At 36.7% G+C, this 22,510-nt stretch overlaps 1 protein-coding gene across 1 annotated transcript in view; it reads right to left on the reverse strand.

Moving 5' to 3' along the window:
- Positions 1 to 6,849: 6,849 nt before the first annotated feature.
- Positions 6,850 to 22,510, reverse strand: part of LOC128220548 (probable Na(+)/H(+) antiporter nhx-9) — a 37,580-nt gene continuing 21,919 nt past the window's right edge. Inside the window, exons 12-24 of the mRNA XM_052928985.1 lie at positions 20,798 to 20,893; positions 18,097 to 18,218; positions 14,402 to 14,484; positions 14,051 to 14,179; positions 12,649 to 12,741; positions 11,561 to 11,629; positions 11,125 to 11,234; positions 10,666 to 10,725; positions 10,393 to 10,472; positions 10,033 to 10,133; positions 9,703 to 9,732; positions 8,119 to 8,403; positions 6,850 to 7,907 (exon numbers count right to left, since the gene is read on the reverse strand). Of these exons, the coding sequence (XP_052784945.1) occupies positions 7,788 to 7,907; positions 8,119 to 8,403; positions 9,703 to 9,732; positions 10,033 to 10,133; positions 10,393 to 10,472; positions 10,666 to 10,725; positions 11,125 to 11,234; positions 11,561 to 11,629; positions 12,649 to 12,741; positions 14,051 to 14,179; positions 14,402 to 14,484; positions 18,097 to 18,218; positions 20,798 to 20,893 (1,378 nt within the window). The 3' untranslated portion in view covers positions 6,850 to 7,787. The remainder of the gene's footprint in view (positions 7,908 to 8,118; positions 8,404 to 9,702; positions 9,733 to 10,032; positions 10,134 to 10,392; positions 10,473 to 10,665; positions 10,726 to 11,124; positions 11,235 to 11,560; positions 11,630 to 12,648; positions 12,742 to 14,050; positions 14,180 to 14,401; positions 14,485 to 18,096; positions 18,219 to 20,797; positions 20,894 to 22,510) is intronic.

Here is a 22,510-nt window from a genome sequence, read left to right on the forward strand (position 1 = left end):
TCCGTACCTAGATATGCTATCCCTGCCAGAAATCATCCACAGGATATTGGTTTCACACAAAGACCGAAGAGGATACGAAAGAAGCCGACCTTGATGACTACATGTGATTGGAAAGTGTGAGATGTGACACTTGAGCGGTGTTAGAAGTGGAGTACAGATTTTAATGAATATTACTATTTTAGCAGGAGGTGTGTATGATAACATGTATGCGTAATACGTGTTATTTATTTTGATCATGCATTGCTAATGCTGACATGTGTTATACTTTGACATTGCTATTTGTGGAAACGTATGATTTTCAAGCCCATATCTAGAAGTAGATATGAGTTTGGAAAGTTTTGATACACGGTACTTACCTTTTGTATTACTTACCTGATGTATTAAGTATGGTATGTAGAGTACTTACCTGTAGTTGATACTTACCTTTGGTACTTGTCCGTTGACCGCCCTTAGATTTGCATGAGTAGATAATTATACTAACTTGGGTAGTTATAAGTGATATTACGTAAAGGTTCATACTTACCGTATGATCTGTACGTAGTAAAGGTAACATCATTGCTCTAGTTGTTGAGTTCCCCAGGTACTCTAGTGTAGTTTAATACTTACCCTTCTAGATGTATATACACTTACCTCTGGTAATGTGCATATTATTGAGTTGTAGCCAAGCCAGCGTGCACATATTGCTTTATTTTTTGTGCTTATTACTTGTTTTAAGTTTGCATGTTTTCACTACTAGTATTTTATATATTTCAGGCTGTATAACAGAACAGTCAGGAGCCTTTTTATTAAGCAGGGGGAATATGTCACATGACGTGTATTGATTGTATTAATAAAATATAATAAATTTGCATTTAGTCAGGAGTCTTTTTATTATGACATCCATGGTATTCCAACTATTCTTATTTCCTATATTTCTACCTTTGTCCTTACCTTGGTCCAACTGTAACTCCGTCCTAGGTGTCCTGATATCATTATTTTACACTACCATTTTTAATACTAATCTGTCACGCGTGATTGGTCATCAGGTGTCGAGTGTGTTAAGCTTTGCACTTGTAATTCTGATTTTATAGTGACCAGTCACTGTCTACATAATTGTTACAATAAAATATCTAGGATATTATAAATTGTTTCAGTGGTAATTCGGCAATCACAAACGAACCCTTATTACAAATTTATGTCGACTGGGCTACGTCGACAAACGCATTGACTCACAAGCTAGATGTTGCCTGAGTGCGTAGCTCAAGGATTTAAAATAATTTTAAATTGAGTCGCTCATGGTTTGTAAAATGCACTTTTTTAAATTACGAAACAAAGTGTGGCAAATCATAAGGAGTGATTAAACAAAATACCAAAAGCTGGAACCCTTCACTTTAGCAAATGTTGATAGTGTTGATAGTAATGTTGATTACTGCATTGACATTTTGACTTTGCAAAAGTGCATCCTCAATCCATGTTTCATTCTCATAAATATTGTGTATGCCTGTTCATCAACAAATGATATTATACAACGCTAGTGTATGTAAGTAGTTTATCTTCTGAAATAATGTTTATTAGAAGTATTTACCGATTTTAGGAATTCCTAAAGTTGTCAGCGAACTGTCATTTCCGCCATTTTGTGATCTGGAAACTTGCTAGTGCGGCATGATACATCGGTTCATTTTCAGAACATGAATGTTATTTACAACTCTTAATGTGTCTTACAATGTCATTTGTTAATAGCATATCGTAATTCAACAGATGCATTACATGATGCACTACTCTGAACTGATATGTATTTGAACTATTTTGTAACATCCGCGCGTTCCTAACTCTGAATTCCAAGGTTATGAAATTATGTTGATTATGACTTTTGCAAATGAACCAAGGAAATTCATATCTCCATGACGACAGTTACTGCCCTTTGTTAATATTTGTATGAACAACTCGATGTTTATGCATAATACTTTTGTTGTTTACTCGACCGAAGTACTGCCTTCTAGGACTAGGAATTCCAAGCACCGCAGCCATTGGCTGGTAAATTCCTAAAGACTTTTTGATTGGTCAGAATTCCTAATTCCTAAAATCCAAACCGACTATCGAGTATATAAGGCGGCACAATCTTGCAGTGGATCTATCTTATATTTTGATCACTCAACGATTTACATTCTTAAAAAACAAGATTTTAGAGATCCTAAAATGGCATCGCCATATATAATTAAAAAAACTGGTATAGGCACTATTTAAACACAAATTAATATACTATACAGTTACATTGGTATTCAAAAGCTGATATTATTTATTTACTGAGAAGATAAATAGCTGATTATGAATACGCAGACAAAATAATAATAACTGTTTTGCTTACAAAGAGACACCATGCGTTGCGTTGCTATGGATTCGTTAATGTATATGCATGTGTACATGTATATTTAAATAAGGAAGCTATAAATTGGATGTTATTGTAAAGTGAAATACTTTGTATTTCCTTGTTGAAATTGTTTCCATCGGTCGATCAGAAGCCATCCTGACAGACAGATGTGTTATAAATATCTCTAAGAAGACCACAACTTCATTAGCGTTAATAACGCGTTTGAAAATTAATTACGGCTGTGGTATTGGGTGATTTGTTGATTGACCTTATCACGTGATGTTATCAATGTATCCTTAAGAAGACAATATATACATACATCAATTAAAGTCACGGTGGCCGTGTTGACTAATTGGCTGATATCTAAAAAAATTCTTGACTTTACCGGCGTGGGTTCGAACCCCACTAATACTAAAATATTTATTTTTTTATTATTCTATAACTGTATTTTTTTCGCCAATTTTGATATCATCAGTGAAATAATGATACAGTCGGTATTAGCCAATGAAGGTAAACATAGTCGCTATTATTGCATAAACAATTCTAGACAAAGACCCAATACTTAAGAATAAATACAAGAAAAATAGTGTTTAATTACCTGAAAAGGTTCTTCCGTGTCTTCATTTGTTAATGACGTCAGTCTTCTGGTTTGAAACGCATTTAAGGTAAAAACACAATTAAAAACAGGTGACAGTAAAGTTGGCAGGTAGTTGGTAAAGTAGTTGGTAGTTGGTTATTCAAATATTCAACTATCTGCTAGTTGCCAGTTGGGGATTCGAATACTCAACTACATAGAACATGCAGTTAGATGTTGATGTTGATATTAAAGCTACTCTCCCGTTTCCAGTTCGCGAATATCCAACCACCAACCAGATTCATCATTCTTCGTGTTTTATGGTTAAAAGTTACAAATGTGAAAAAGAATCTCACGCTAAATGTATTGTATGCATGTATTAATTTAACTTTTTCTTTTACATTCGTCAGTTGGATATTCTAAAATTGCCAGTTGGTTATTCGCGAATATCCAACTTCCCAACAGTTTTGTATTATAAGGCATTTTCTAGCCCAGAAGTGTAAATGAAATTAATTAAAACGCTTGTTTAGCCCATGTACACATATGTGTCTTTGTTACAAACACTGTTTTATTTTTCGCTTGTTTTCGTGCTTTCGCCAGAAGGTTATTCGAATATTGCCAGATTCGCGAATATCCATCTGCCAACCATGCAGTTGGTAGTTGGGGATTTCGTTTTTTGGCCTGTTCGATGGCCGACGAATACCTGGTAGTCAAACATTTATACAAAAAAAGCTTTAAAGGGATTTAAACAGAACTATTGGTGCAAGTGAAATGTGTGTACTTTAACCATTTATGATTTATGAAACCTTCTGTGTTTCAGCAACGAGTTCTACCTGGAAGCGAACCGGATGCTTGCAATCAGTGAAGGTCAAACAACAGTTAGACAAGGAAATGTTTTGTTGAAATGTTTTGTTTTACATTTTCTGCTGGGAAATGTTAATTATTCTCACGGTTGGAAACGATAATTGCAGGAAGAATTTCTATAGTAAAATGTTAGTTACTAAATGTAGAAACATGTATATTACTACGCTATATTCGGGACCTTCCACAATACTTTCCTCATTTTATCTGATTTATAAATACAGTGTGTTTGCACGTTTCCCTACTGTCTTATGAATGCCAAGAGAAATTGCTTGGAGTATGTTGAACTAAAGGAACTCATTCTGAGAATTGCTTAGTTGTTTTCTTTTTCTGAAGAAAAATCTTTTCAGTTTAAAACGTCCATGTGTTATCTTGTTCTCAATGTACTTGCCACTGTATCCTCGTTTTCTTTGCTATGTGTCTTTGCTAAGATGTCTCTGTGTCGTTTGTAATTGCTTTAAACAAGATTCTTTTTAGTGTTGGACTGGGCATACTGGTGTTTGTTTATAGGCTTTGAGTATGGGTCGGCATCTTTTTTTGAGTTTCACCATTGTATCTAACTGAAAACCGTCATAATTCCATACCATCTCATTTTTACAGAGTAGCGAATCATTCGTATTTAGGAAGACACCTAGGTGAAGGTTTTCTGTGGACAATGATCTTTGTAGTTTATTTTCAAATTTATCATCCGTTGAGAATAACCCCACTACTGACCAAAAATTTATATGGATCAAATTTCAATAACTGGTGAAAATTGTTTGTCAGAAAGTTGTCAGGCTCAATTTTAATGTTGAAAAAAATACGCATGGTCAATTTTCAACGGGGGTTACTCTAGCGGGGCCAGGGGTGAAGGCGCACCCAGCGCACACCTCTCTACAAACGTTCAAGTTACTTTTTATTTCAATATGGAAGAGAACAGTAATGCACCAGTCAATTGTAACCACGGCCCCCCAGGTCCGAGCGTATACCGGGGATAGCCGGGGAAATGGGCCGTGTTTTTACTTTCCAGGTGGCCCCGCAGTGCCGGGTGACTGCGGTGGTTTTGTCTTCACGCAAAATATAGCGGGAAATTGGCCTTATCTAGGATCCCTTGGGTGCGGGGGCATTTGGCGGGGTTTTTACCAGCAGATCGTCCCTGCAGAGCAGAGACTTTGCCCGGGCTTGGCTGGACCGAAAGTCAAGGTCCCCGCTATTCCCCGGACCTGGGAGAGCTGTGGTTACAAATGACTGGTGCATAATAAAATACGCTCAAAATGCACCATTTCGAACTAGAATTTGTTTAAATTGCCAACCCTTCAAACCGAATATATTTCGGTTCGGAGGACGGGGTGCAAGTCAAAATGATACGCCCCTTAGTAACATACCCTCTAACGCCAAAATCCTGGATCCGCCCCTGGGTTTATACTAATTGTTTTAACGGGTTTGTTTGCGAAAGTTATAGAACGAAGATAATTATTCATCTTTAAAGAAACATAAGTCAGACGTACCAGACACACCTCAACACAGCGGTTACTTCCCCTAACCACCTAGCTGTAGATGTTATCACGTGGTCACACGATGTTGGCCAAGGCCAACGTTCGTGAATGGTAAACCAATAACATTAATCATATCCTTTATGTAAATTTGATTACAAGAAAATACATAAAGAGAGAGGAGAGAGACGACATATCCACTGCGTATGATATAAATGGTTAAAGTGACACTCTTATTCAAAATCAATACATACACATGTATAACAATCATAATTTTCGAGTGATAAACCTTCAACTACTTACTAAATAATGCATTTATGGAAAATATTAATTACTGATAACAAGATTGTAACCGTGCAATTTGATAGCTGAACACGCAAAAATATTAGTGATTGGTGAATGCTAAAATATCTACTATCGTCTCAAAAGGTAGAAATACTCAGTCTGTGTTTTATGCACATTTCTTTCAAATTAAACTCGGTATCCTTCATGAATAAGAACCATTGTTGTTGTTTTATTAATTTATTCATTATTTTTTTTATAGTAAAACAATAGTATTCATTGTGGTTAGTCTTATTTTGGAGTAACAGTGCATCTTTAAAGCTCAGACTCTACTTTGACTTCAAGAAGAACGAACACGAGTTTTTGTGGTGTTTTTATTTATTGCTTTTTGTTTAATAAATAAATAGATAATTGTCTAGATTTTTTCAAAACCACACAGTTTAAAAATGATTGGTGCAAAGTAAAACATGACTTATGAATTAAGAAAAAAGGTATTTAAGAATCACATGTTTTATTCATTGACTTGTATGGAAGCAGCTTGCTCCAATATCACATTCAACATTAACATTTCGAGGCTACTTAACTATGAAGTAATTCGGCCGTTGATCACAAACACTATTTCACTCGCTAAAAACAACGCTCTGGTGCCCTGATGATAATGTGCAACACAATTCGGCACACTCCTGGACTAATTGCTCCATAGCTTTTATACGACTTTAAAGTAAATTTTATAAGAATGTAAATCGCAGACGACATGTTCGGCACTAGAACCTTCATGATAAGCATGTGTACAAAGTTTCACAACATTCTGTTGTTAACTGTAAAAACAAATCAATATCTTCAGAGATTAGACTTTAAAACCATTGGCACGTTACTCTGAGACAAATATGCCATGGCTCAAGGAAAAGATTTGCCACCAGTGACATGGTCAATGCGTACCAAGTTCGAGGACAATCCCTCCCTAAATGTGGATGTAGTACGTTTTAAAACAACTTGGCTGCGTCCTACGAAAAAATATGCTTTACAAGGTACACATCATGATGATCATGTGTAGTAAGTTTCAAAACAATCTGTTGAAACTGTTTAAGTTCTCACCAGGAACCATTTGCAACACACAGCGATTCCAAACGCATGAACAACAAATAATGTCTCAAATTATATATATTATATAGTCAGCTTGAGACTATGCAGTTTTTTTCTAATTATCCCTGATTCTCAGAACAAACTGGATTGTTTTGCCTATGATGATAAACAATATAACGCTTCCCCCCCCTCCCTCTTTTTTCATAAAATGGATCTGATATAAAACTCAATAACAATTCGAAAATATCATTATGTCTGCAACATTTCAATAAAACGGGAATATCATTATGTCTGCAGTATTTCAATAATACGGGAATATCATTATGTCTGCAGTATTTCAATAATACGGGAATATCATTATGTCTGCATAATTTCTCTCATACGGATATACCATTATGTCTGCATAATTTCAATCATACGGAAATACCATTATGTCTGCATAATTTCACTCATACGGATATACCATTATGTCTGCATCATTTCAATAATACGAGAATATCATTATGTCTGCATCATTTCAATCATATGGAAATACCATTATGTCTGCATCATTTCAATCATACGGAAATGCCATTATGTCTGCATCATTTCAATCATACGTAAATATCATAATGTCTGCTTCATTTCAATAATACGGAAATATCATTATGTCTGCATCATTTTAATCATACGGGAATATCATTATGTCTGCATCATTTCAATAATACGGGAATACCATTTTGTCTGCAGACACAATGTCCGATCTGCTCTACAGACACCACAAACACAAATAATGATTAACTTGAGCAATGGAGACTAATAAACCGATGATGAAGTAAAGAGTCACTAAGTGTGCGCGTAATTGATATGTTTAGAAGTTCTATTTCTGTTTCAGAAACAGGAACTCTCACAGCAATGCATTACTCTAGTTCGAACAACATCTAAGTATTATCACACAATATGTGTTTAGTGACCTGTGAAGTAGTCTTACTACTTAAACTCAAACGTAGTCAACGTTTCCTTAAATGTCACAAACGAGTCATATTTTCTAGTCACATTATCATTTATATTAGTAGCATTCCGTTCTATTAAAGTGAAAATGCTTTTTACGAGTTGTTTCATTATTAGACCGACGCAATTTCAATCACCAAAACTTAGATACTTTTATAATTGCAATACACTCCTACTCCTATCCTAGTATGAATTTCACTCGTTCTTTCGTGCCACCATTGTCATCACTGCCGTCCTCTTCCCCGGCAGATTCTGTCTCATCTTCTTCTTCAAGTGTATCTTCAAGATGGAATGTAACCTACAAATGGATTTGCAATTTTACTTTGTATTTAAACTGGACTAACATATTTCTTTTAAATGTCCATAAATGTTGGTGTTAACTATGACTGTTTTACAAGTTAAGTAATTTTTATTTCAAATAAAGAGATACATATCGGTTTTGCAGTAATAACACCTGCGAAATATAACGATCAACAAAACTTATCTCGACAAAATGGATGATTACATACTTGACTGTGTTTCCTATCTTCATGGTTTCCATTCACACATATGCTCGGCGGTTTGAGAAGCCCATTCTCACTTTTATTGACCAGCGCGCGTTCCTCGCCGCATGCCCTGCTTCCGTCCCAGTTAAAAGAAAGACTCTTCGGCGGCGGTTTTACACTGCCTTCCTCCTGCTTCGTTCGTAGATTGTGTAACCGTTTATTCCTACTTCGTTTCTTCCGTAGGTTGCTTATCAGGTCGATTTTGCGATCTCTGGTAATGGTTTCATCATTGTCCTCTAGATCAATGGACTGAAAATAATGGACACAAATATGGAATTTCATATTTAAATAAGGACAAGGGAAACATAAAGATTATGACAGGTTAACATATATGTAAATTCCATAAAATAAGGTGTAGCTACAAATCGAGAAACCTCGTGGTCAACACGAGTCCGCTGCCAGTGAGCGAGACATAGTTGTTGCAATGGTGCTTCCGTGTATTTGCCTGTATCAGGACGTCAGACCGTCCGTCCGGGCAGAACCGTGTATTTGCCTGTGTCAAGGCGTCAGCCCGTCTGTCCGGGCAGAACCGTGTATTTGCCTGTATCAGGGCGTCAGCCCGTCCGTCCGGGCAGAACCGTGTATTTGCCTGTATCAGGAAGTCAGACCGTCCGTCCGGGCAGAACCGTATATTTGCCTGTGTCAGGACGTCAGCCCGTCCGTCCGGGGAGAACCTTGTGTTTGCCGTTGGGGCAGAACCGTGTGTTTGCCTGTGTCAGGACGTCAGCCCGTTCGTCTGGGCAGAACCGTGTATTTGCCTGTGTCAGGACGTCAGGACGTCAGCCCGTCCGTCCGGGCAGAACCGTGTATTTGCCTGTTTCAGGGCGTCAGCCCGTCCGTCCGGGCAGAATCGTGAATTTGCCTGAATCAGGGCGTCAGCTCGTCCGTCCGGGCAGAACCGTGTATTTGCCTGTATCAGGGCGTCAGTCCGTCCGTCCGGGCAGAAACGTGTATTTGCCTGTGTCAAGGCGTCAGCCCGTCCGTCCGGGGAGAACCTTGTGCTTGCCGTTGGGGCAGAACCGTGTATTTGCCTGAATCAGGACGTCAGCCCGTCTGTCCGGGCAGAACCGTGTATTTGCCTATATCAGGGCGTCAGCCCGTCCGTCCGGGCAGAACCGTGTATTTGCCTGTGTCAGGGCGTCAGCCCGTCCGTCCGGGCAGAACTTTGTCCGGGCTGTATCTTGACCATTTATTTAGGATTTTCAAATAAAAACTTGACATGAAGGTTCACCGTAATGATGTTTCGTGTCGCAGATTCCACGTCTTTTTCTAATCCATATTATTATATGCTGCAATTTCATGGAAGAGCATTATGTCTGTGTGAACAGCTCTTACAATGCGCTCGACATGTGACCATTTAAAATCAATTACTAGTATTCGCTCATCGTCGGATACCCCCGATACATGTCTACGCTATATTGATGAAGTGTTATGAAAGAAAGTACCGTGGTTGCCGACTAGGTAACTTTCTGTGTAACTACATCTTAAACCAATTTGCGCGAATGCGCTATTTAAACGAAAAGGATGATATTAATATAAAGTACTCACTGGTCTGTGGTGGGAATTGCAAAATATAACCTGCAAAGAAAAACGTCCTGGCATTTAAAATAACGATAACATTAATAGCGCTAATTTTACCTTGATCATCAAAATAGAAACATATCACTTATAAATGGGAACTCGTTACAAACTGGCCCGGTGATGGTGGGTATTCTAAAATACGATTTGTAAAGTCAAAGGTCATTTTTACAGCATACTTATTATAATAATAGCGTTATTTTTACCTTTCATTTAACAACAGTAGATATAACTACTTAATGAGACATCTTTAAGAAAACAAAGACTTCCGACACATTTTCAAAAGAAAATTATACGTACGCTCCTGACTGCATGTAGAGTATTAGAGAAGAAAGTATGATTGTCCCCATTTGTTTTGTTTGGCTCACGGCTCTCCTCGACTCGGTGGTGAACCATCTCACCTGAAAAGGCATGTTCATAAAGTATTGTGAGTCTATATAGTTATATGTTTCATACAACACACGACGTGTGGCTCTTTGCAGCTAAACGACGGTTCATATCTCAGTTTATCCACATAGTACGCATGGTAACTCGATATTTAACATATGTCATATCTACGTTAATATTCAATGTCTGATTTGTAACAAGGGTTCATTGATTGAAGTTCCGCTCGAAGCCTGCATGGTAATTTGCGAAGTAAGATTCATGGATGTCACCTACGTTGTTTTAACTGTGACTCATCACTGTGGCCATTGTCGCCTGCCAGTTTCTCCAACGCCAACACGCTGTCCAAATGGCGACTGAAAAACCAGTGGTAAGTACTCGTAAAGTATGACTGAATGCTTTAATTGGGAATGTGATCGTGATATTTTTTTTTCAAGAAACTGCCTGCAAAGTAATTGTGTTGGCATATTAATGATACAATAGAAACTACACCTTATAATAGTAACGTGTAAATATGGTATTGATACTAGTGACATGACCTGTACTCACATCTCTGTTTTCACTCTCGGTAGTTTCGCTCCACTCAATTGTAAGTTTTTGTAATGCTCTCTGAAAAACAGTAGCATGCATCCCTATAACACTAGTTTATAAAGCAAAGTATGCATTTAACGGAACTACAAAGGTAAGAGAGTGTTATATCCTCAAAGTGCTCTTCCCTGTTGGGCATAAGGAAATATGGGCAGACGCTTTCAATACACGCGTAAATGGTTTAAAACCGCTCAATTAATTTGTCACTCTGTACCGATACATTAACAGTATACATAACTTCATGACTAGTTTTGTATACACTACTTCAAGACTAGTTTTGTTTTCACTTCTTCATGACTAGTTTTGTTTTCACTTCTTCATGACTAGTTTTATATTTACTACTTCATAACTAGTTTTGAAAACATTACTTCATGACTAGTTTCGTATACATTACTGCATGACTTGTTTTGTATACATTACTTCATGACTAATTTTTCGTAGTAGTGCGATATATCATCCAACGTTGTTGTTGTGGCGTTCCGCAGTAGACGTGGGCGGATGACCTTGTCGTCAACGTTGTCAATCTTTGCCTACAGACATTAGAAGGCAGCATTCCCATTATATAACTTCATTGTTTATCAAAGTCAGTTATCTACACAGACCTATGTTTTTACTTCGAAATGAGACGCGATTGTCTGACATAAGTCACATGTCTAAACACGGGGTACTTAACAGAACATGTGGTATTTAGCTTTTTTCACTCTGGCAAATAGTTAGACACTTTCAATAATTTGCTTTAAATGTTGTGTTAAAATAACAACACTAGCATTTTCCCAAGATTGCAAATCCATTTAAATAACGAACGTTGAAATTAAATTAATCGTTCTTTCTAACAAGACTCAAATTGCCACGTCACCTTTATATGATGTTCCCCAGTTGTATAACCCACGATCTCCTCTATGCCTGCCATGATGTGGTCGAACACCTGAAACATTAACCCTATTTGGAGACTATTTACTTCAGTACTGTGTACCATTAATCTAACATTCACAGCATTCCCTCGCCGACACTGAATCAATATTCATAGTAAAGCGGCAGTTTTAAGGTCCATGTAAAAGTGAAAATTTATTAGCAAACATGTATCAAAAACAACATTGCAACCCACAATGCGAGAATATTTCTGGAAAATCGTTTAATTTAGTTGACATAGCATCAGACAAACTGTGTTTGTGAGACTGATTTATTTTCTTATAATGTTTTTTTTTTCAAGTTTTCAAGTAGAAAAATACATTCCGTTCAATTTCACTTTTAAATAAGACGTGCATATCAATCTTTATCAATAGTTAGCAATCGACGCCAATTGACCTTGTATTCATTTATATATGTCCTCATATTTTCTTGCATGTATGACAGAAATAAAGATTTTCTCTTTGGTCGGACGAATCAATGCCTCCAATTATTATAGAACACAGCTTACATGATTGCAGAGTAAGCAACATTTATAAAACCCAGCAAACATGTTTGTATGGTAAGCAATTGTTATAGAAAACAGTTTACCTGATTGTAGAGTAACCAACATTTATAAAACCCAGCAAACATGTTTGTAAGGTTACCAATTGTTATAGAACACAGCTTACATTATTGTAGAGTTGCCAAAGTTTATAAAATTCAGCAAACATGTTTGTAATATAAGCAATTGTTATAAAACACAGCTCACTTGATTGCAGAGTACCTACGTTTATAAAACACAGTTTACATGATTGCACGGTTTCTACTTGTTATAGAAGTCATGTCGTATGATTGAAGAATTGCCAATCGTTAAAGAACATTTCGCACATGTCATGAAGAGTTACACAATGTTATAGAACACAGCTAACATAGTTCCACAGGTGCTCGATTTTATAGACCACAACTAACATGATTTTTTAATTGGTTGTTGAAAATTATTATAGAATACGACTTACATGGTTATGGAATTGCTCGTTGTTATAGAACACGACTTACATGGTTGCACAGTTGCTCGTTCAGGTTCATTTCCTTGTTGGTTTGAGCCAATTTTACCCTGAACTTTTTCACTAGCCACTTAATTGTCCCGCCCTGTAAAATGCAACGGAAAAATACAGTCGTTTGATAATAGTACAAGTATAAGGCCTTAATCTTTATTACAACTTTCTATTTTAAGCTTGTTGAAATCAGATGTTTGTTTCTCCCCAATACAGAAAATAAAGTATTAAATTGACTGAATAGTGAAATATAGTTAAACCATATTTATATTGATCATCTGTAAACATGGAAACATACAAATTACAAATACACATACAAATAAATCACACAAAAAATGGGTTTGGCTACTAGTTATAAACATATTAGTTTCAGCCCCTGTCCCAGCGCTGTGAATCGCGTAAACTTCATGCAAAATCTTGGTTATTGTATGCAATTTGAAAACGTTTGGGTGCGTAAACGTCATTTGTATAATACATGCGATGTGTGCCTCAGAAGGGAAATGGTAGGCACCCTTTTCTCACATTTCTCATTAGTGAACGTGCTGCAGCATCAAAACGATTGGATTTCATGAATGATTTATAAGATTTCTACCCATTTACTTTTAATCTGTTTCAATTACTGCAATTCTTTCATGTATAAGGAAACTATTTCAGATAACGGTGCACGGATAGTGACTTCAGAGTTTCCGCGCACTGACCAACTGAGTTCATACACCATTCCGTGTTTATATGTACACTCATTATTTGCAGAGATTCTTTGGGATAACCCAAATACAATGCTGAAATATAACGTTTCAATTTTAACTGCACTTAGTATAAATTAAGGCCCCGATATCACGAACATACTTCCGAGACTGAGATTTGACTTAAGCATTATTGTGAAATTAGAGTTAAAAAATATATTTGACCATAACAAATGTCGTTTTGTTACGGAATATGAATGAGATTGAAATAACTTGCGTTCAACTAACGAAGCGTAAATTAGAGTGTGAATAATGAGTTGTCATTATCGGGCAATAACGCAATTCATTACTTATATTCAGACAAATAGTTCATTATGTCTTTCCAGAATTGTTCGTTAACTACTTTATTTCATTTAAGAAAACCTCGAGGTAATTCTTTCTCACTCATTCTGTAAAGAGAACGAACCGGTTTAAACATTTTATTGCTACGTACAATAAATAGTCACAAAATGAAAACAATACATTTAACAAATAATAAATTAACACTTTTCAATATGTTTATTAAAATATTTCGTGGCCGGTTAACACAATACAAACAAAAGTTAACAATTCATTTTAAAACGTTAATATGTTGCGTTCATCGGATAATATTCGCAATTAACGAAAGGCCGTTCATTGAAGATATGTTAGTTGAGGTGCAAATATATAGTTATGGCTCACCTGTACAAACACAGTGAAGAATATTATAAAAAGCGTTGTGGTGACAAACATGTTCTTCATGGGAATCTCTACCTCATTCACAAGAGCTACTAGAGAGAAACACACCGCCCCGCGCAGTCCTCCGTAACTCTGTAACCAGGTAATCATGTTTTTTGGAACAAGTCTATATTGTCAGGAGCAAAATACTAAGTGAAGATCAACTTTACCTTATATCGATATAAGCCATCCATTTAGATATTTTGGAAAGCAAATCATAATTCCGCGATATCCACAAAATAATTATGATCGAATCGAGTTTTTTTCTAAACAATGCATATTAAAATATGTAACGTAGCATGGTAATATACTTACAATCATGAACATTTCGTCCAAACGAATTCTTCGTATTCTCCCTGTTGAATATCTATTTATTGCAAATGACAATATGTAGGTAGCTGAAACAAATGAAGAATGGTACATGTATTCAAAAGTTTGCATCTAAGTCTGTTTAGTTCTAAAAGATCATGTCCCTTCGTAAAAGTAATAAGTTATACTGAAAAATGAGATTAATTTTTTGACACAATTTTAACACAGGGTATTTGCGAAAGATATGCAGATTTTTTCTTACGACGAAATCATGAGTAGAATAGAACACTGGCCATATAACACATGGACGATATTTCTGAACGCTATAGATGAAGGTTCCGTTAACATCCGAGACCGCACATTATCGTATACCAGAGCGATGATGCTATGCGAACAAATTCAATTATCAAACCTCTGATGAATAAGCATGAGACCGCAGTGGTTGGAAGGAATAAAGAATGATAAAAAGTGCGATATTCGTCGTTCTCTTCGTGGGACAACTTCAAATAGGCGGTTTCTCCGTGCTAAGGCCATGTAACGTCATATAATAATAAGGTTCATCATAAACATGTCTTAATTGACCGTTATCACTCTTTCGATTAAGATATTCGCATGAAATTGTTTTCCAACGTTCCAAAGTCATGATGCGTCAGTTATAGTCTTTTATTTCTGGATCAAGTGTGTCAGTGTCAGTGATGAGCATCCATATCTATATTATTGTATGTCAGTTAAAACCATTCATGACTATATCATGGTGTGTCAGTTATACTCATTCTTGTTTAACATGGTGAATCAGTCATTGTGTGACAGTTAAAGTATTTCATGACTATATTATCATGGTGAATCAGTCATTGTGTGACAGTTAAAGTATTTCATGACTATATTATCATGGTGAATCAGTCATTGTGTGACAGTTTAAGTATTTCATGACTATATTATAATGGTGAATCAGTCATTGTGTGACAGTTAAAGTATTTCATGACTATATTATCATGGTGAATCAGTCATTGTGTGACAGTTAAAGTATTTCATGACTATATTATCATGGTGAATCAGTTATGATGTATCAGTTACAGTCATTCATGTCTATATCATGGTGAATCAGTTATGATGTGTCAGTTACAGTCATTCATGTCTATATCATGGTGAATCAGTTATGATGTGTCAGTTACAGTCATTCATGTCTATATCATGGTGAATCAGTTATGATGTGTCAGTTACAGTCATTCATGTCTATATCATGGTGAATCGGTTATGATGTGTCAGTTACAGTCATTCATGTCTATATCATGGTGAATCAGTTATGATGTATCAGTTACAGTCATTCATGTCTATATCATGGTGAATCAGTTATGATGTGTCAGTTAGAGTTATTCGTGTCTATATCATGATGAATTAGTCATGGTTTGTCAGTTATAGCCATTCACGTCTAAATCACGGTGTATCAGACATAGTGCGTCAGCTATAGCCATTCACGTCGTTATCGTGGTGTGTCAGTCATCATATGAGAGTTATAGCCATTCACGTCGTTATCGTGGTGTGTCGGTCATGGTGTGTCAGTTATAGCTATTCACGTCGTTATCGGGGTTTGTCAGTCATTGTGTGTCAGTTATAGCTATTCACGTCGTTATCGTGGTGTGTCAGTTATCATATGTCAGTTATAGCCATTCACGTCGTTATCTCGGTGTGTCATTCATCATATGTCAGTTATAGCCATTCACGTCTAAATCACGGTGTATCAGACATGGTGCGTCAGCTATAGCCATTTACGTCGTTATCGTGATGTTTCTGTCATGGTGTGTCAGTTATAGCCATTCACGTCGTTATCGTGGTGTGTCAGTCATCATATGACAGTTATAGCCATTCACGTCGTTATCGTGGTGTGTCAGTCATCATATGTCAGTTATAGCCATTCACGTCGTTATCTCGGTGTGTCAGTCATCATATGTCAGTTATAGCCATTCACGTCTTAATCACGGTGTATCAGACATGGTGCGTCAGCTATAGCCATTTACGTCGTTATCGTGATGTGTCTGTCATGGTGTGTCAGTTAAAGCCATTCACGTCGTTATCGTGGTGTGTCAGTCATCATATGACAGTTATAGCAATTCACGTCGTTATCGTGGTGTGTCAGTCATGGTGTGTCAGTTATAGCCATTCACGTCGTTATCGTGGTTTGTCAGTCATGGTGTGTCAGTTATAGCTATTCACGTCGTTATCTCGGTGTGTCAGTCATCATATGTCAGTTATAGCCATTCACGTCTAAATCACGGTGTATCAGACATAGTGCGTCAGCTATAGCCATTTACGTCGTTATCGTGATGTGTCTGTCATGGTGTGTAAGTCATGGTGTGTAAGTTAAAGCCATTCACGTCGTTCTCGTGGTGTGTCAGTCATCATATGACAGCTATAGCCATTCATGTCTCACATTGTGAATCAGTCATTGTGTGACAGTTAAAGTCTTTCATGACGATATCATTGTGAATCAGTCATAATGTGTCAGTTATACATGTCTATATAATGGTGAATGAGTTATGATGTGTCAGTTATAGTAACTCATGACCATATCATGGTGAATCAGTCATTGTGTGACAGTTATAGTAATTCGTGTCTATATCATGATGAATCAGTCATGGCGTGTCAGTTATAGCCATTCACGTCTAATCACGGTGTATCAGACATGGTGCGCCAGCTTTAGCCATTTTCGTCGTTATCGTGATCTGTCTGTCATGGTGTGTCAGTTATAGCCATTCACGTCTTTATCGAGGTGTGCAGTCAGCATTTGTCAGTTACAGCCATTCAAGTAGTTATCGTGTTGTGTCAGTCATGGTATGTCAGTTATAGCCATTCACGTCGTTATCGTGGTGTGTCAGTCATCATATGACAGTTATAGCCATTCACGTCGTTATCGTGGTGAGTCAGACATCATATGTCAGTTATAGCCATTCACGTCGTTATGGTTGTGTGTCAGTCATCATATGTCAGTTATAGCCATTCACGTCGTTATCGTGGTGTGTCAGTCATGGTGTGTCAGTTATAGCCATTCACGTCGTTATCGTGGTGTGTCAGTCATCATATGACAGTTATAGCCATTCACGTCGTTATCGTGGTGTGTCAGTCATCATATGACAGTTATGCCATTCACGTCGTTATCGTGGTGTGTCAGTCATGGTGTGTCAGTTATAGCCATTCACGTCGTTATCGTGGTGTGTCAGTCATGGTGTGTCAGTTATAGCCATTCACGTCGTTATCGTGGTGTGTCAGTCATCATATGACAGTTATAGCCATTCACGTCGTTATCGTGGTGTGTCAGTCATCATATGACAGTTATAGCCATTCACGTCGTTATCGTGGTGTGTCAGTCATCATATGACAGTTATAGCCATTCACGTCGTTATCGCGGTGTGTCAGTCATCATATGTCAGTTATAGCCATTCACGTCGTTATCGCGGTGTGTCAGTCATCATATGACAATTATAGCCATTCACGTCTATCACTGTGTATCAGACAGGGTGCGTCAGCTATAGCTATTCACGTCTTTATTATGGTATGTCAGTCATTGTGTGCCAGTTATAGCCATTCACGTCTTTTTTATGGTGTATTAGTCATGGTGTTTCAGCTACAGCCATTCAAGGTGTATTAGTAGTCATGGTAGCATTCAACTGTCTTGTGTGTACCGTACGTTCTATGATGACACTTACTGATGAATCTGTAGAGAATACAAAAGAAGAGCGTCCACAGCGTGAAGCCAGTCTTCCAGTCGTGCTGCTGGTCCAGAGTGACGATGCCGAGGAACAGGAATATGATGATTTCGCTTGCTGTACTGCAAAATACGTCGGATAATTCAATACACGCCAAATGATTCAAAGCAAGGGTTAAATAATACTCATGATGTTAATAAATTCTAAGCAATTGCAACTAAGGGATGTTCTTTTAAAAAGTATGTTAAGAAACTTTTGCCCAAAAGAATTTGACCTAATGTTGTCGATGATTTAGAAGGAACATGGTTCATTGTCTGGTCTGAAATGATGTTTAAAGGTCATTTTTGACCATATACTGACAAAACAACAATTTCGAACAAATATCTGGCCATAACAACACGGTCCGTGCATAAAGTTCCGTAAAGGTCTGTGTAAATGGCGATCGAAATAGGAAGAAACACTGGTTCGAATAGACCCGATAGGAAAGCCAACTTTGTAACCTGTTTTCACTTAAAAAAATACTTAAAATGAAGAATACAGCTCATTGAGATTTAAGGTATTCCCCAGGGATTGACGGATTTGACGTTGGGGGGAGGGGGGAGACTAAAATTAAGAGGCGTAACCTTTTGACTTGCACCCCTCCCTCAGAACCGAAATTTATTTTGTTTATAATGTTACCAGTGTTTTTTTATAAAAACTGACAAAATTGTATCCTTTTTTTTTCGCTCGCTCGCTCAATATTTTTTGGGAAAAAATGTGAAACAAACAATTAATTTGGTGTGGCCAACAACGGCATCTTCTGTATGTAAAACCCCTAAAATATTGCCATAAAATTCCAAAAAAAGACCACGGTCATGCCTACATTTGATCTTAAAATGTCCGACAATCTGTTTCGTGTAATACAAAGTAGTTGATTGGATGTATTTCAGCCCTTTGTTCTAGCTAGAGATCATTACGGATGAAAAAGGCAATCTGTTTAAAGACTTTATTAATTAAATCTTAAAATGGTTTGTCATGGAATTGAAACTGTTTGCAACGCTTCTAGAAAAGTCTACAGACTTAAGGTGATGTCTGGCATTTATTCAAGATTATTTTGTAACTCATCTTTAAAGTCAGTTTTTTTCTAGTGGCCAGCAGCTAATCCACAGGAAAAAGGACATTTTTTTCAAAATCCTTATGTTTCTGGAATAGGCAGGCTATCAAGGGCCAAAGTATATTGACCAAACACTGCTCATTTGCAGAACGTGAGTCTTTTTTTTAAAATAATTACATAATAGTATTCAAATATGATTCAAAACTAAATTGTCTACGTGTATTAAACCCCAAACAAATATCTGCATTTGCTAATTGGTTGCACATGTAATTTGTATAATGTTTCCTATTTTGGAAAATGATCGTTAAAGGCCTGGTCTAAGCCTTCTATAAGTGAACCCCCCCCCCCCTCCCCAAACCGTGTATTTATACACAACCTCTGTTAATTTGTTAATTGATCTTAATCTTATTGCCTAATTGCCTTATCAGATCTCATATCTAAGTATCCTGCTGTGCAGTTTCGGTTGTTTTATTATAAAAATGGACCCTAAATGGCCCTGAGCCAATAAACGAATACACAGGAAATTGGTCACTACTGTGACACCAGTGCAATTAGCAGGAGATGCACAGCAGGGGATTATCATGCCAAACATTCATTAAACTAGGCCTTTAAGGTCAGTATGTTCTTATATAAAGATCATATGTACAAGATAGCAATAAAAAGTTCAATCGTTAACACTATGACTCCATTTTTATATTATAAAATAAATGTTATGCTAATACAATACAAACCCTCATTAGGCACACAAAGTCTTAACCACACAACCACACAAGAGACCGTGTCATTGTGTCCGGTTCATTGTTAAAATGCACTCTTACTCTTATAAGATTTACCACAATTAATAATATTGTTTTAATATTCCAAAAAGCGTGAATAACTGTCGAAAACAATGGTTCCTATGAAGGATACCGATTTTAATTTGAAAGAAATGAGCATTTAACAAGTTATTTCTACCTTATGAGACTATAGTAGACTATGTTAACTAGTAAATATTTTAGCATTCACCAATCATTTAATATTTTTGCGCTTTCTGCTATTAATTGCATGTTATACATAATTATATTTTTGCATTATTTAGTAAGTAGTTAGAGGTTTATCAGTCCAAATTGATGTTTGTTATATATGTGTATGCATTGATTTTCAATAAGAGTGTCACTTTAAATAGACGCAATCGGTCTGATCGCAATACAAATACAGTATGTACATGTAATGATGTATCCTGTTGATAAAAAACAAGTATTCCAAAGGATTTAACATGAACGGTCAGAAAACGAGTTTTTTTCCAGTGACAATAAAAACTAGGGTCGGTAGCAAACATTTAGGGAAGGTCAGGACTATTAAACGGTTACGCTTTATAAAGAAGAATCAACGAGTCAATGAGTGATCGTCAAGGATAAGGCTTATTTAGATGTGACATCAATCATCTCAGTCTTATTCGATGAACTTCCTTCACGACAGCTGCTTGTGTATTCATATAATGACTCTTTCTTACCATTTTAAATAACATTTTTTGGTGGTTTAATACATTATTCCTTTCTGTTGGTCACTAATGGTTAAGTATTTTAATAAGTTACTATACAGTGAATGGGTTATAAAGAAAGGACATACGCCATGACTTTAGCGAAGAACTTGATTGACAGCCTGGCCTTGTTAGTGATGTTATGGAATGCATAGTGCACTTGGACCATGCCACACGCCATAATGCTGAAATGAAAATACACAATATTTTTTGCATGTTTATCAATATATCAAATAGTAGTCTCAGTATAATTATGAAAACCGTGTAGTGTTATGATAAGCCACATTACACGCACTTTATACCGCTAGGTGTTTCATGAAAATGTGGTAATGTTGTTATATCTTGTACCATCTCGGTGTTTCTCTTAGTTTTGTAAAGTAGATAAATGGTGGGTTTATTGGGAGACACGTCGTTTATAATACGATGTCAGTGTATTAAGGACACTGACGTCATAGGTTTTCAGACAATTCATGCAGTTGCCAGTTTCAATATCCCATCTGCGGTCGTCAATGTCATATTGATCCAAATATTCTCACAATATACCGGAACACAGTTTTATCTCTATAGACAATTGTTTAACTTGTGTTGTTTTCAGTATTCCTTCTCGTTATCTCAGACAATTGAAACAAGTAATTTAGAAATGTAATCTCCTTCGTTAGCCAATCTCGTACACCAGAGCGATGATGCTATGCATAAGATTTATCATTATCAAACCTGTTGTGAATGAAAATGTTATAAGCCGGATTGTCAAGGAAAACTGTGTTAATACAATAAGAATGCCAACGTTGTTTACGTTAACTGACATAAATTATGATTGACATATAATGGAACTTTGTATAGCAAGCTATTGGGGTGACGTACCTTAGGAATTGGATTGAGGGGCTGTGCGGTCAAGGTCACAGCTTTTTTAAGTAGAACTACTATTTAGGTTCAACAACTTGAGTTCAAAAAAATGCATAGTTATAAAACCTGGTTTATAGCAAGCTCTTTAGATACATAACTTGGGATTGAATTGGATGACAGCGATCTCGAGGTGATGGTGAAGGTGACTGTTAATGAGAATAGCAAAATAACCTCAGTTCCAAGTGCAAAATAATGAATAGTTATGGAATTTGGTGTGTAGCAAGCTCATGTAAAGATATACTCTGGGATTTATTTTAGGATTGGTTGGGTCGAAGTAAGGTCGCTGTTACTTAAGATAATAAAACGATTTCCACACAACTACATGCAATGTATATAGGAACTTCATAAAGTGGTAATATTTAAAACTCATGTGAAGATGTACCTTCGTATCCAAATTGGTGGCAGTGAGACCAGGGTCAAGGTCAGTGTAACTTTAAACTAGCTGATAGTTAGCAATAATGTATAGTGATGAAACTAAATGTATAGCGAGCTGATTAAGAGACGGACCTTGAAATTTTGTTTGAGGTCAAAATCGTCAGTACTACAAATAGAAAAACGGGTTTCGCTGAATGACAGTAGTCAAGAACATATTGTAGTGATGCATTTTGGTATAATATGGTCATGTTAAGAAGAACTTTAGGCTTAAATTGTCAGACGGTCAGTTCAAATTCATTGTAACTAAACTAAAAAAGTGCTCGTGGCACCACAGTTCGCATATTGAAACGAAATTGTAGCTAAGCTGCAGTAGAAATGTTCTTACACGGTACCACATTCTCCGATTTTCGAAATATGTCCGTTAAATAAAATTATCGAATAAAATATCAATCATCCCCAAGTATGTTAAGGTAAACATAGCGCACAGCTGCACCACGGAAGTGTCGACAGCTAATTTTCCTTGC

The sequence above is a fragment of the Mya arenaria genome, chromosome 15 (assembly GCF_026914265.1).
Source record: "Mya arenaria isolate MELC-2E11 chromosome 15, ASM2691426v1".
Classification (NCBI taxonomy): Eukaryota; Metazoa; Mollusca; class Bivalvia; order Myida; family Myidae; genus Mya; species Mya arenaria.